We start from the raw sequence: 12,275 nt of genomic DNA on the forward strand, positions 1-12,275 counted from the left end.
CAGAAAGACACTTTACAAGCAGCTGGGGCCTTTTTATAAGATAATCGTTTCTCATTCCTGCTCTTATAGCTCCAGAAGCATCGTCCAGATCAATGTGAGTTTGTCCTTCCAGCCGCACTCCATTAACGTCATTCAGAAGACGTGTCAGAGGGGCGGCAGAGAGTCGGCGTGCCTCAACGCCACAGCCTGCTTCACGGCCGTTTCACGCTCACCTGGACCACACAGCAATGCTTTTGGTATTTTTTTTTTATTCATTAATTTATTTGTTTATTTTACTTAGAGACCTTAAAAAATATGTTGAACAAATCTGTTTTTTTAGTCAGATGAATGAACATGAAATGATGATAGAATAGTTAATTTGCTCACATGTATGGAGAAAATGAGATTGTAGTGAAAAGGGCTAAAGAACCAGTTCCTGAAAGTGAAATCGCTCTGTTAGGGAAAATGTGACTCATGTGAAAAAGGTTTTTAAAAAGTAATTAAAGTTTGAATATAATATCAATCATTTCAAAGCTGAACATTTTTCTGCTGTCGGCATGCTTTCTGGGAATAATTTTGTCCATAAACAAACCAAATGTGTTCAAACCAGATTAATAAAAAAAAAGAAGTTTATTTTCCAGCTCACATCTTTTTGATTCATGCTTCTTCCTTAGATCTTTGGGTGTCAGCCATGTTGGATGACAGGAAGTTTTCAGCGCGAGCTCTGTTCGATGACAGCTCCCACAGGCAGATGCAGCTTCCAGTGCGAGCGCAAACAAGAAAAACTCTCTGCTACAAGCTGCCTTTCCATGTATATGTGAGTATCTGTGCAACCACGTAGTCCACACCAGTGATGGAAAAAAATCTAGCCTGGACCACAAAGTGGTCTCCGACGTTTTGCGTTCTTCCCAATGTTTTCTTTCTGCTTAGGGCCAAATTGAATTTTTTATCGATGAAATAGTGTTCTTAAAACTGATGTGTCTGGTTTGAGGTCTGAATATTACAGGATTTGTGGTGTTGGGGTTCAGCATTGTCCTGGCTACACATTCATGGGATCATGCAATCCTTGTTCTCTCAGATTCAACAGCTCTCTTAAGCACGGTTGATCATAAATTTTCATCTGCAGCATCGTGGAGACATGTGTGGCACAGATAAGCCACGGCTGGTCGAAGTTTGCACTGGTCTAAATAATTCCTGGTTTTTAATGTACTTCATTTATAAATGGCGTCCCACAGGGTGTGATGCTTCAGTTTCTGGTATTTTCTGTTCCTCAGCTTTCTTCTTAGATACCAGACAATTGCCTTTCTCTCAAACAGAAAGCCGACAGTCAAACTTTTTTCTTTTTAAGATGAGCTTGTTAGACAAATTTCTCACTACACCACTTAGAAACAGAAATTCATTCCTTCATTACAACTGGTATCTTGGTTGGATGTTGGTGTTGACCAGCTGTGGTTTTCAGCTTGTGCAAAATGCTGCATATGACTCTCTTTTTATCCTCACTGCACTTAATTTTAGACATATTCCTTTGTATATTCGTGTTAATTGGCTAATTGGCTGTTTTTAAAGTACTTGGTAAACAAATGTGGCTGAAGCCTCTCTATCTGCTACACAGGATACAGCAGATTATATTCGCCCCATCAGCTTCTCACTGCGGTTTAAGATCAACGACACGGAGACAGGTCCCGTGTTGGATGAAGGCTGGCCAACAAGCGTCAAGAAATCTGTAAGCAGCACAAAGCTAACTCCGCTCCATTTTTATTTTCACAAATAACCTTTCTCGCCCTTCTGTCCAGATACCATTTTTCAAAGACTGCGGCGAAGACGACGTTTGCACAACAGATCTGGTCTTGCAGGCACACCTGGACATCTCTGGCACAAGGTACAGATCTGCTCTAGCTTCCTCTCCTGAAGCCAGTCAAAGAAAAACCGTCTTCTGGCTGCTAGATCTGAGTGAGTCATGTTTTCTCACGCAGGCAGAAACCTTATGTGATTCGCAGCCCTCGTAGGCGTCTGGCGGTGGAGGTGCAGCTCGAGAACAGGCTGGAAAATGCCTACAACACTAGCCTGAAGCTGCACTACTCGCGCAACCTCCACTTCTCCAGCATCAGCATCAAAGTAAACTCTGCCTCAATGCTCCTACACATGCAGCGTGGTCTGAGTGCGATATTTAATTGCTGTTGTTTTCCCTTTAATTTTGACAAAGGAGAATGCCAACTTCAAGATCGAGTGTACCGCTCTTGGCTCAAACAGCCACTCGTGTAACGTCAGCTACCCAGTGTTTCGCTCTCATTCGAAGGTAACCTCCTGCTGAGGAAGCTGATCCCTTCACGCCTCTCTGCCCTTCGAGTGGGATGCGTCACTCCAGCAGTCTCTGTTTGCTCTTTGTTTCCAGGTGAATTTTATGTTGGAGTTTGAATTCAGCTGCACCTCTTTGCACAATCGGGTACAAATGAAGCTCAGTGCTACCAGGTAAGCTTGTGCAAACGTTTCAAATCCCAAAGAACAAACGGAAAAGGACGACATTTTTTGTGTGACCCCCATCTTTTTCTGTCTTGCAGTGACAGCAGTGAGAGAGAGGAAACTCTGGGGGACAACAGCGTTCAGCTGCAGACTTTCGTACAATATGAGCCAGATCTGTTTGTTAGCAGGTTTGAGCATAGAATGAACTGAATTTCCAAGCTTTATTTACTTTTTTTTGTCGTCATTATTGATGTGGAGCTCTTTTGTTTGGCTGTTTTTTGTTTAGTGAGTCTAACCTGAACCGCTACGAGGTCCATCCCACACGGACAGCATCAGAAGCCATGGGTCCAGAGTTCTACACGTACATCAGGGTAAGTTTCTCCTTTTTATTTTCTCCTTCAACCATCTGTCTGAAAGGTTAATAAAGAAACTGTCACGTTCAGCAGAGGAACTGAAAGTGACAAAGCTTCAGTGTTAAAGCCAGCTGTAGCAATATTTATAACCTCATTTAATAATAGGAAGCTTGAGCTGAGAACATTGCTTTCACCTGCAGAGGTGAAAAGCACACTTTTTTTTATTTTTATTTTTTTAGATTTCTGCAAAAGGATTTTTGAAAACCAAGTATAATTCTTCTTCCATTTTGTAATTATCCACAGTTTTGTGTTGGTCTGTCACATAAATCCTGATAACATACATCAAATGTTTTGGCTGTAAGGTGACAAAAAGTGGAAAACACTGGGGGCTTGAATACTTTTCCAAGAGCGACACAGACCAATCCTTTCGAACAACACCACCGAAAACTAAACAATTCTGAACCTTTGTGACTTCAGTGCTCAGATTATCAGATTTGACTAATTAAAGAGACATTTCTTTCAAAATGATCAGGTACTGAAATGGAAATGAACTAAAATTCACCCTTAGAAAGACTGGAAACCCATTGATCTTAACTACAGGCATTTAGGGTGAATTTGCACCGTGCTGTTAGTTGAAGTTAAATGTGTGTCTTTCTTTTTTGCCTGTTTTTGTAGCTGCTGAACGTCGGCTGTTACTCTGTGAGTAACCTGGAGCTGCGTGTGCTTTTGCCCTCCGTGGCAGCAGAAGACGCGGCCTTCATGACTGTGACGGATGTCTTCACGTACAACGTGAGCGGGCCTTCGCGGTTTGTTGTTACATGCGTTAATTTGAACGACGTGACAATTTTTAAGCTTCCCCTCAGGCCACAGGAATAAAGTGCGGAGTGCTGAGTGACGTAACCCAGTTGAAGCCCAGACAGAAAGACGTTCGTCCCCTTCATCCCGAGAACATGATGCATGATGAAATACTGGTGAGGCTTTTTGATTCGGGAATAAACACCAGGAAGTCATTTCACAGGCTGTAACGTGGCATCTTTTTATGTCCAGAACTGCAGCCGGTCGTGGTGCACGGAGGTCGTCTGTGAGGTGCAGCAGCTCGGTCAGCAGGCGGTGATACGAATCAGCCGCAGAGTTCATGACGACTTTTTCAGAAAAGTGAGTTAACAGAGCGTCACGTGGATGGCTGGAGTCTGTCCAAATGATGTAAAGATTGCTCATCCTTTGCGTGCGTCTTTGTAGGTCAAATATAAGTCAGTGAGGATAATTAGCGCCTACAGTCTCTCGGCTCAGGAGACTAACCTCATCACTCTGGGAGCAGGAACAGTCCAGGGGGAGGTAAGACTGCAGAATGCTTCCACCCAGCAAAGGGAGGAGATATTTGAGTGTTTTTAAAAAGTATTCAGACTATTTGAAGCTTTCAGCGTTTCACTGTGCTCCAGCTGCAAAACTCACAGTATTTTACTGTATTTTTTACGGGATAGAACAGCACAAAGTAGTGGGTAACTGTGACGTAGAGAGGAAATTATACAATTTTTAAGAATCACTCTTTGCCATAGTTACAGCTGCAGGTCTTTTGTGGAATGTTCCTACCAGCTTTGTGCACCCGGAGACTGTTGGTCTTTGCAAAAAAAAAAATAGCTCAATCTCAGTTATTTTTAGGCATTTAAATAGATAACCAGTTATCTTTAATTCAGAGTTTTCACTTGTTCATTCTTGCATGAACATGCTTTCATCCAAACTGTTCCATTATTAGTCAGGTTGTATCTTTAAATTCATTGTCCTTCAGGAAGGTGAAGCTTTTTATTCTGGTCTTAAGTCTTTTGTCGGCTTTAACAGGTTTTCTTTCAAACTGCCTAGGTAAAGTCTGAAATTAAATTTGTGAGACGTGATAACATTAAAACAAGCCATTTATGCTTGAAAACCTTGCAAAAAAAAGTCGGTCAGAAACTCTCAAATGTTTGCCAACGGCTGCAAAAACAAGCTGTACAAACTTTTTTGGATTTATTCACGTTATCTTAGAAATGAAAGGTTGTTTGATGATATGAAATATAAAAATGGGTCAAAAACTAAAATTTATTTAGGAGTACCATGGTAAAGGGGAATGAACTCATATCACTACCTTCCTAAAATAACAGCCTATGGCATTTTTCTCCAAAGTGATTTTGGCCAAACCAAAATAATTTTTGACAAAAAAAAAAGACCTAGGTCAACATTTTAGGAAGGTGATGATATACAAACCACATTTTTCTGATTTTATTGGAAAAATAAAATGTGACAATAATGTACCATTTCCTGTTTGTGTGTAGAACAAAACACTAATGAGGCTTGCAGTTGTAAGAAGAGAAAAGCTGGCTGTGAACACTTCTGCAAAACACTGTGATTTCCTGACCGTTTTCTCTTTCCAGACTGTCCTGGAGGTGCTGAAGGGCCGAGCTATTCCCATCTCGCTCTGGATTTTGATCGGCAGCATCATAGGCGGCTTGCTGCTACTAGCGCTCATTATATTCATACTGTGGAAGGTAACCGAATGAATCTCTTGCTGGAAGTTCAGAAAACGTACGTTTGCTGTCGACCAGACATTAACCTCAGCTGTCCTGTTGCCCTCAAAGCTTGGATTCTTCACGCGGAAACACAGAGAGGATGAAAACCAGGAGGACTGAGACAGTTTACAAAGACGACGACCAGATGAGCAGAATCTGCCTTCGAACGGGCAACGTGATGAACTTCAACTTGAAGAGTTCGACGTGAATCTCCAGGACCAAAGTCAGCGTCACCAGGGTCCGACAGACATGCACTGCCCAAGATTTTCAGGGTCAGTAGGGGCAAATATGTAAATTATCTTTTTTTTTTTATGCAAAATGTATCAAACTACAGTTATTTTATTTAACTTGCAGACTTTTTCCACAATTTCATATTTTATACGGTCAGAACAGGTTTTTTTTTTGTTGTGTGTGTTTTGTTTGTTTTCTAATGGAATAAAAACAGGTGGGGAAAAAAAAAAGGTCTTTTGATATTTATTCAGTCTTGATCCACACAATAAAAACAAGAAAAACAACATATTCAGTCAAAGTTAACAGAAACACTAAAGAAATAGTTTTTAAAAATGATGAAATTCTGGATAAATTCTAACAATTTACGACTCAAGATGTAGACGTGGAGCTGACGTAGGATTCTAAGACGAAGACGGTTTCATCTACTTGGTTCTCTGCTGAGTCTAACCTGGAAAAGGACAAAAAAAAAAACAAACAAACATAAAGAGACTGTTGAGGAAACTGAAAAAGCCCAGTTTCAGTTTTGTCTTCTTACTTGTTGACATGAAGCTTCAAGACGTCCAGCTGCTGCTTCTCAGGAGCAGAGATCATCTCCTCGACTTCGCTCAGCTGCTCGGGCTCGGCCCCGCTGGCCTGCAGAGACGCCAGGATGGCTTCGATTCGCTGAGATTTCTCCAAGAGGCGCCTGGAAACCGACCGGAAAGCAATCGGCCACGATGAGACGGGAACTTAAACCATCAAACCAAATCTTTAGACTAGGACCCACTTGTTTTCTTTGGTCTCAAACAGGCGTCGCTCTATGAGGTTGGCCACAGTCTGCAGGAGAAATGTGTTAGAAAAGGCAGAAGAGGCAAAAAAAAAAAAAAGGGAAAATATGCGCCAGGATCCTTCCAGTCAGATCTTGAGCTCCCACCTTGTAGCAGTTCTGCAGCAGCATCCTGGCGGTTGGGAGCTGGTTGACGGTGTAAAGATAAAACGTGCGAGACGGAGCAAAATCTGGGGTTTTGGGGATTTCCTGAAGCAGAGGAAGTTTGTCAGACTGGAAAACATTTTTGTCAAACAAGATAAAATTGTGGTGTTTTACTTTACCAGAATGAAAAGTGAGAAAACTGGGTCATTAAATCTGCTTAATTCAAGGTTTATGTAAAAGTGACACAAAAGGTTCCTATAAGTTTTTTTATACAGTTTTCCTGAATTTTCTAAACTTCTTGGCATTTTTTTAAACGAAACCTTCACTTTATTGGACTTCAGCTTTTAGGCACATTATATTAAATAATGATTTATTCTTTTAATGTTATTTTCAGTAATAATTTAGCAATTTTTTTTCGGTGTTGAACAAAAAAAAAACATGATTTAATTCAATTTTAACCAGTGTGAAATGAACATAGAAGTAGTTCTTGTTGGAAATAACACAGCACAGGTACAAAAAGTAAATTTTCTGTAAAGCAAAAGATATGACATCTTTTGCACAATACATCAAATTACAATTGTTAACTTTTATAACTGTATTCAAATGACAAATCCAAAATAAAATGACCCAAAAGGGACATTTTAAAAGTATTTTATCAGTTAAACTGCTGTGGTTCACCTGGAGCTGCACCAGGTTGTGGGACAGCAGTGTGTACAGCATGTCTTTAGCCTCCTTTGCTGGAATCATGGCAAAGTCCTCCACCTGCTTCTGCTCGAGGTGTCTCTTCCGCAGTAACAGGCGGAAGATACGAGCCGACCGGGAGCCAAATCTGATCAGCAGACGAAAATGAGAACCGGTTGATAAGTCAGTTCGCGTAAAAAACCCGAACGGACTCACCTCTCCTGCACGATGGACTCGATCGTGGCTCGAGCCAGGTTTGCAAGAGCTCTGTGCAGATCTGAGAGACGAGTTCAGGAACACGGCCGATTTATCAGATTGACAAAGCAGACTGGATAATTCAGTATTTCAGCTTTGGCTCTAACTGCACAAAAGGATACTGACAACAAACATTCCTCCTCCGCTTTCTCCAGTCTTCCCAACGAACTCCATCTGGGAAATAAAGAAGCAGTCGATGGTGAAAGAGATTCGTGTGGATAGGAAGTGAAATCGCCCCAGCAGGCGGAGTGCGTACCGGGTCGTCCACCAGCAGAGTCAGATACTGATCCAAAATGTGCCTGGGGATGTTGTAGCTGGCTGGGAGGGACCTGAAGATCTCATTGGCTGAGAGCGGCTTCGTGCAGGCAGCGGTGGCCGAAGTGGTCACCTCACTCATCCTCAGGATGGTCCTCACTATTTCACTGCTGGTCTGAAACGTTAGAATATGAACAATCTTGAAATAACTTGATGGATGATGCTTTTTTTTCCCTTTGTAATCTAATTTTATAATATAATAATGTATTCTTTACTAAATCTAATAATAAATGATTAATTGGTGTTTAAAGGAATGGATACACACAAAAATCCAAAGTAAGCATTTTAACTGTCAGAAAACTATAACTATGCTGTTAAATACAGAGTAAGTCAGTTTTAATTTAGAAACACTGTACTACTCTTAACTAACATTTTTTCACTTTTTGTTCAAGTAGAGCCACAATCTTTCATGTATTCGTGGAAATAAGTGGAAGAAAAAAAATGATACACGGTGTTTAAGTCTGAGAGTCTTTTCTCTCAGCTTCACACATCTACAGACTTGAAAGATCTGGATTTTGACTGGTGCACTAAACACATTAACATGACTCCATCCACATCATGCCTTCTTAGCTCTGGGTGTTTGTCTAAAGATAAACCTCAACACCAGCCTCAAGGACTCTGCATCTTTTCCCAGCATGCAGCCCCATCTACCTTCCCATCAACTCTGACCTTGTTGACGAAAAGTAATCAAAACTTTTGTTTTCTGTCCGGTTCACAAATACGCACAATGCTTTGTTGGTCTATCACATAAAATCCCGCTGAGAGTTTTTAATACGAGTAAGTGTGGGGAAAAACTCCATGGGTAACAATACTTTTGCAAGTAACAGTGAATTAAATTACTGAAATTATTAATTTTAAGTTCATCCTTTAATAGTTTAGTTGTATTTTGAGCAATTCAAGGGAAACCTGACCTGATCCAGCTTATTGGCCACAGCACTGATGATCGCCTGGTCTCTGAAGTGTTGATGAAAACGCTCAAAATTCACCTGCCAGTAAATTCCCTCATCACCGTGTGTCTGAGCAAACAAACAAACAAAAAAAAAACATCCATACCATTATAAAAACACAGGTATGCAAGTGATTTTCGAGCTTATTGATAGAACCAAGTAGTCTCTGACCTCTGTGTCCATCTTAGCCCTTTTTGCATTCCTCTGGTCCTCTCCGTTCTCGGGGACAAGCTGCCGTTTGCCTCGTCCAATGAGCGAAACATGTGGTACGCTGTAGCACTCAGGAAAGCTCTCTGGAGTTGGCGGGGCAACGCCGACAGCGGCTGCAGGAGCCGCAGCGGCTGCTGATGTTGCCGCAGCAGGAGCGGCGCTGCCTGAAGTTCCTGCTCCTCCCACTGGAGGGCAGCGCTGGAGAAAATGGGTCTCCACCAGTTTGGAGAAGGTGGAAGACACTTCGCTGTAATCCATGCTGTGGCCTTCTATAATGGAAATACACACGCACACTTTCAACTAGGACTGGGGATTTATCCTATTGTCTATCATTTATTGTAATACATTTGTATCATGATAAGAATTTGAAATGCAGTTTTCACAATAAATTCCAGATTGCAATGCTTAAAACCACCCAAAAACTGTCAGTACTGTCGTTTTATGTCCATATTATTGTTATTTTCACTATTTTCTAAACTGTTTGTTCAAAGAGAATATCAATAAATACCAATGAATTTGAACATATGATTAAATGCAGTTAATGTGTGGAGTTTGGTGATACAAATCACATTTCTTTAAGTGACTCATGACTCATTTACTTAAAAAAAGTAATAAACTGTTCTAATTGTCATTTTTATTGTTATCACAATAGTACTGAAAAGAGGAGCATGCCAGAGAATTACTATTTGAATTATTCACGCAGAGTATTCTTGTTGTTAATTTACACTGACAGTTTTTCCTGTTTTTCCTGTTTGAGACCAATGATTTCTAGTTTTTAAGGGCGATTTTGTTTACAGACAATCCACATTTCAATACATATTGTTTCAGTTGTGTGAAACAATAACTGAAACAACAATTTCGCTCATTGTTTTTGATTATTTTTTATCTTTAAAACATCTATCAGTTCAAGCATTACTGTTCTTTAGAGACTACAGTTTTACTACTCTTTGAGAATATCATTTAATGGTCTAAAAATCTACATTTATCGCAATAATTTCAGGGACAATTAGTCGTCAAGTAAAATGTGTTGCTGCGATAGCCCTAGCATTAAATTCAAAAAGCTTTTGAAACAAGAAAACTGCAGCTTTTTTAAAGATTTCCGGTGGACACAAAAACCGACCCTCCATGTTCTGCGTGAGTCGGTCTGCGACCGTCTTCACCGTGCTGCTCATCGTCATGTGGCCACGCTGCAGCAGCTCCTCTATGATCAGCTCGCCCGTGTCGCCGTACAGCGTTTTGGCCGTGTAGATGTAACGCGGGTAGCGCAGAACTCTCAGGATCCGATCGCAGCAGGCCCGGTACTCTGTGGGGCTGCCCGGTCCTTTGCGGCCAGAGGTGAAACAACAAGCCCCATGTTGCACAAGCACGCACAGACACTTCTTTACCTTTAATGAAAAAGAAACATTAATGCACACCCATCATCCCTGAGTTTCTTCTACACTTTGAGAGACAACCTTGATATGAACGATGATGAATGATGTAATAACGCAGTAACGTCTAAGTGTTTTGAATTGATTTTATTCAACCGCCATCATTTACAAACTTAAAAGGTGATAATATTAGCTAATAAGTTGAGAAAAAATAATAATAAACATCTTGAATACATCACCACAAGCCGTTGGTGGCAAAATTTTAATGATAATCATAATTATAGGCAGAAAATGTTGGATAGCCGCACCAAATCCACAGAGAGGTTGGTTTCTTGGACGATGGTCCTCAAGTTCTGTGCTCCACTTCGGAGCAGATGAGTTCCCACTTTCTCCACCATCTCTCCGAAATGCTCCTGCAGCAGCAGGCCACACAGACGGATCTCCTGGGCCGTCATCTGCATAAAGGCAAGAATAAATACACACAGAAGAAGGAGCTTTAGTGAGAAGAGACAAAAATTTAACTTTCAGTCCAATATTTAGAGTGCCATGTGTGGTGGTAAATACATATATACCACTGTTGAAGGGCTGCAAAAGTCTCAAAACTGGGGAGGAGGCTCACCTTTCAGGAGGACAAAGATTGTAAACATACAGTCAAAGCTACAAGCACAGGGTTTTAATCAAAGCCAAATTATTATCCAGTCAAAGCCCAGACCTAAAATCAATTGAGAATCTGTGGCATATTTGGGGGACCCTAGTTTAAAGCAGCAGCAAAAAAAAAAAAAAAAAGTTTAACATAACTCGAAAGATTTGTAGCTGCAATTGTGGCAAAACAAGATGTTGCACAATACACGGTTTGTGAAAGAAATTGAAAAAATATCAACATTTTTGCAAGGAACTGCAATGTAAACAATTTCTTATGTCAATTCATTGGGTTTGTATGCGGAGAAAGAGTATAGAACTGCAGCTGTTTCAATAAGATGAACTGCCAACAGATTATTGTTATTTAAGGCATAAAAGAAATACATCCAACAAAACCCAAACTCTCTAGACTGCAAAGTTACACTGACGCCTCATGTAACGTAAGTCTGTCAACTACGGCTAAAGACCACAACCTTAAAACCTGCTCCTTATGATGCACGGTGGGTCAGTGAATGTACAAACATTGTCGCCTGTAAGGCTACAAGCAACAACGACTTCAGCGTGTTATTAGCACTAACCTTGCACACGGATATCTGTCAGGACAGGAGAAACTTTCGCCTCTATGCATCCCAAAGACCGTAGACTTCGCACACATGCGACTCGTCGATGACAACACAGGACCACTTCCGCTATCCAGGTTTGCTCGTCGGTGTCTCGCTGTGGTGGAGCGCCGCTTGTCGGCCTGGAGAAGTATGGTAGACCAAATTATCACATAATACAATTATTAGGTAGCCAAGTTAATCTGCGTTAAAGTTAGTTGAGTTGCAGGTGTCTTTAGATTTTGGAGCAATGCTTCTCAAACGGTATTGGTATTTTTTTTTTTTAATAATCCAATGTCCCAGTTCTTTTCCATGTCTTTACCAATTTGCTGGGATTCGTTCGGTGTACTTGATGTTCTTACTTTAAACGTTGTTTTCACAAACGTTGTTTCCATTAGAGCAAAAATGTTTCAGTGTTAGTAAATGTATTAAATTATCTGAGAATTACAGTTGTAGGTGTGTCACACTTCTTAAAACGCTTGACCTAAATGGTTGGATCGCACTTTCCTAAAAATAACACAACATGTCGTTTTCTGAACATTTGCTATTTGAGTAGTCCTAATATAAAGTCCTAATAGTTTCTGCACAACTCAGATTTTTGTAAGTTTGTTCCAGAGCTAGGGGTATCATCCCACCCTTTTCGTTGGTTGAGCTCTTTTCTGTAAAGCAGTGATGTAATTTCATCAGCAGACGTTCTGTTTGATTTTTCTGACCAGTAACTTAAAATTCCTGACTTTTAAATAAAAAAAAACACTCCACATGAATGAAATTTTAAAAAATAAGAAC

The 12,275-nt window shown here is 40.6% G+C and overlaps 2 protein-coding genes across 4 annotated transcripts in view; one reads left to right on the plus strand and one right to left on the minus strand.

The window, feature by feature from the left end:
* Positions 1-5,793, plus strand: part of itga10 (integrin, alpha 10) — a 33,562-nt gene extending 27,769 nt beyond the window's left edge. For both annotated transcript variants that reach the window (XM_014987193.2, XM_014987194.2), the window contains 15 exons: positions 70-236; positions 654-796; positions 1,592-1,702; positions 1,773-1,858; positions 1,953-2,094; positions 2,183-2,275; positions 2,372-2,448; positions 2,538-2,627; positions 2,726-2,810; positions 3,468-3,581; positions 3,656-3,763; positions 3,840-3,947; positions 4,032-4,127; positions 5,198-5,311; positions 5,402-5,793. In XM_014987193.2, the coding sequence (XP_014842679.1) occupies positions 70-236; positions 654-796; positions 1,592-1,702; positions 1,773-1,858; positions 1,953-2,094; positions 2,183-2,275; positions 2,372-2,448; positions 2,538-2,627; positions 2,726-2,810; positions 3,468-3,581; positions 3,656-3,763; positions 3,840-3,947; positions 4,032-4,127; positions 5,198-5,311; positions 5,402-5,452 (1,585 nt within the window). In that variant the 3' untranslated portion in view covers positions 5,453-5,793. The remainder of the gene's footprint in view (positions 1-69; positions 237-653; positions 797-1,591; positions 1,703-1,772; positions 1,859-1,952; positions 2,095-2,182; positions 2,276-2,371; positions 2,449-2,537; positions 2,628-2,725; positions 2,811-3,467; positions 3,582-3,655; positions 3,764-3,839; positions 3,948-4,031; positions 4,128-5,197; positions 5,312-5,401) is intronic.
* Positions 5,791-11,967, minus strand: polr3c (polymerase (RNA) III (DNA directed) polypeptide C). Of its 2 annotated transcripts, none has more exons than XM_014987195.2 (13): positions 11,469-11,967; positions 10,560-10,706; positions 10,002-10,266; positions 8,843-9,150; positions 8,636-8,740; positions 7,666-7,839; positions 7,532-7,583; positions 7,371-7,431; positions 7,152-7,302; positions 6,477-6,578; positions 6,330-6,379; positions 6,099-6,248; positions 5,791-6,011 (listed from the first exon to the last, which is right to left on the minus strand). In XM_014987195.2, the coding sequence occupies exons 2-13, from the start codon at positions 10,704-10,706 to the stop codon at positions 5,933-5,935; spliced, it is 1,644 nt and encodes a 547-aa protein (XP_014842681.1). In that variant the 5' UTR covers positions 11,469-11,967; the 3' UTR covers positions 5,791-5,932. The 2 variants fall into 2 exon arrangements, with proteins under 2 accessions (XP_014842681.1, XP_087870303.1); XM_088014177.1 differs by lacking the exon at positions 11,469-11,967 and adding an exon at positions 10,824-11,333.
* Positions 11,968-12,275: the final 308 nt, after the last annotated feature.

The sequence above is a fragment of the Poecilia mexicana genome, unplaced genomic scaffold, assembly GCF_051168715.1.
Source record: "Poecilia mexicana isolate PSO_F unplaced genomic scaffold, ASM5116871v1 scaffold_16, whole genome shotgun sequence".
In the NCBI taxonomy this organism is placed as follows: Eukaryota; Metazoa; Chordata; class Actinopteri; order Cyprinodontiformes; family Poeciliidae; genus Poecilia; species Poecilia mexicana.

Excerpts from the sequence above, each read along its gene's own strand:
- polr3c (XM_014987195.2), bottom strand. The coding sequence starts at position 10,706 with ATGACGGCCCAGGAGATCCGTCTGTGTGGCCTGCTGCTGCAGGAGCAT. Across the intron at positions 8,741-8,842 it reads GGGCTAAGATGGACACAGAG|ACACACGGTGATGAGGGAAT; the intron begins GTCAGAGACTAC and ends TTGTTTGCTCAG. Across the intron at positions 6,579-7,151 it reads ACAACCTGGTGCAGCTCCAG|GAAATCCCCAAAACCCCAGA; the intron begins GTGAACCACAGC and ends CCTCTGCTTCAG.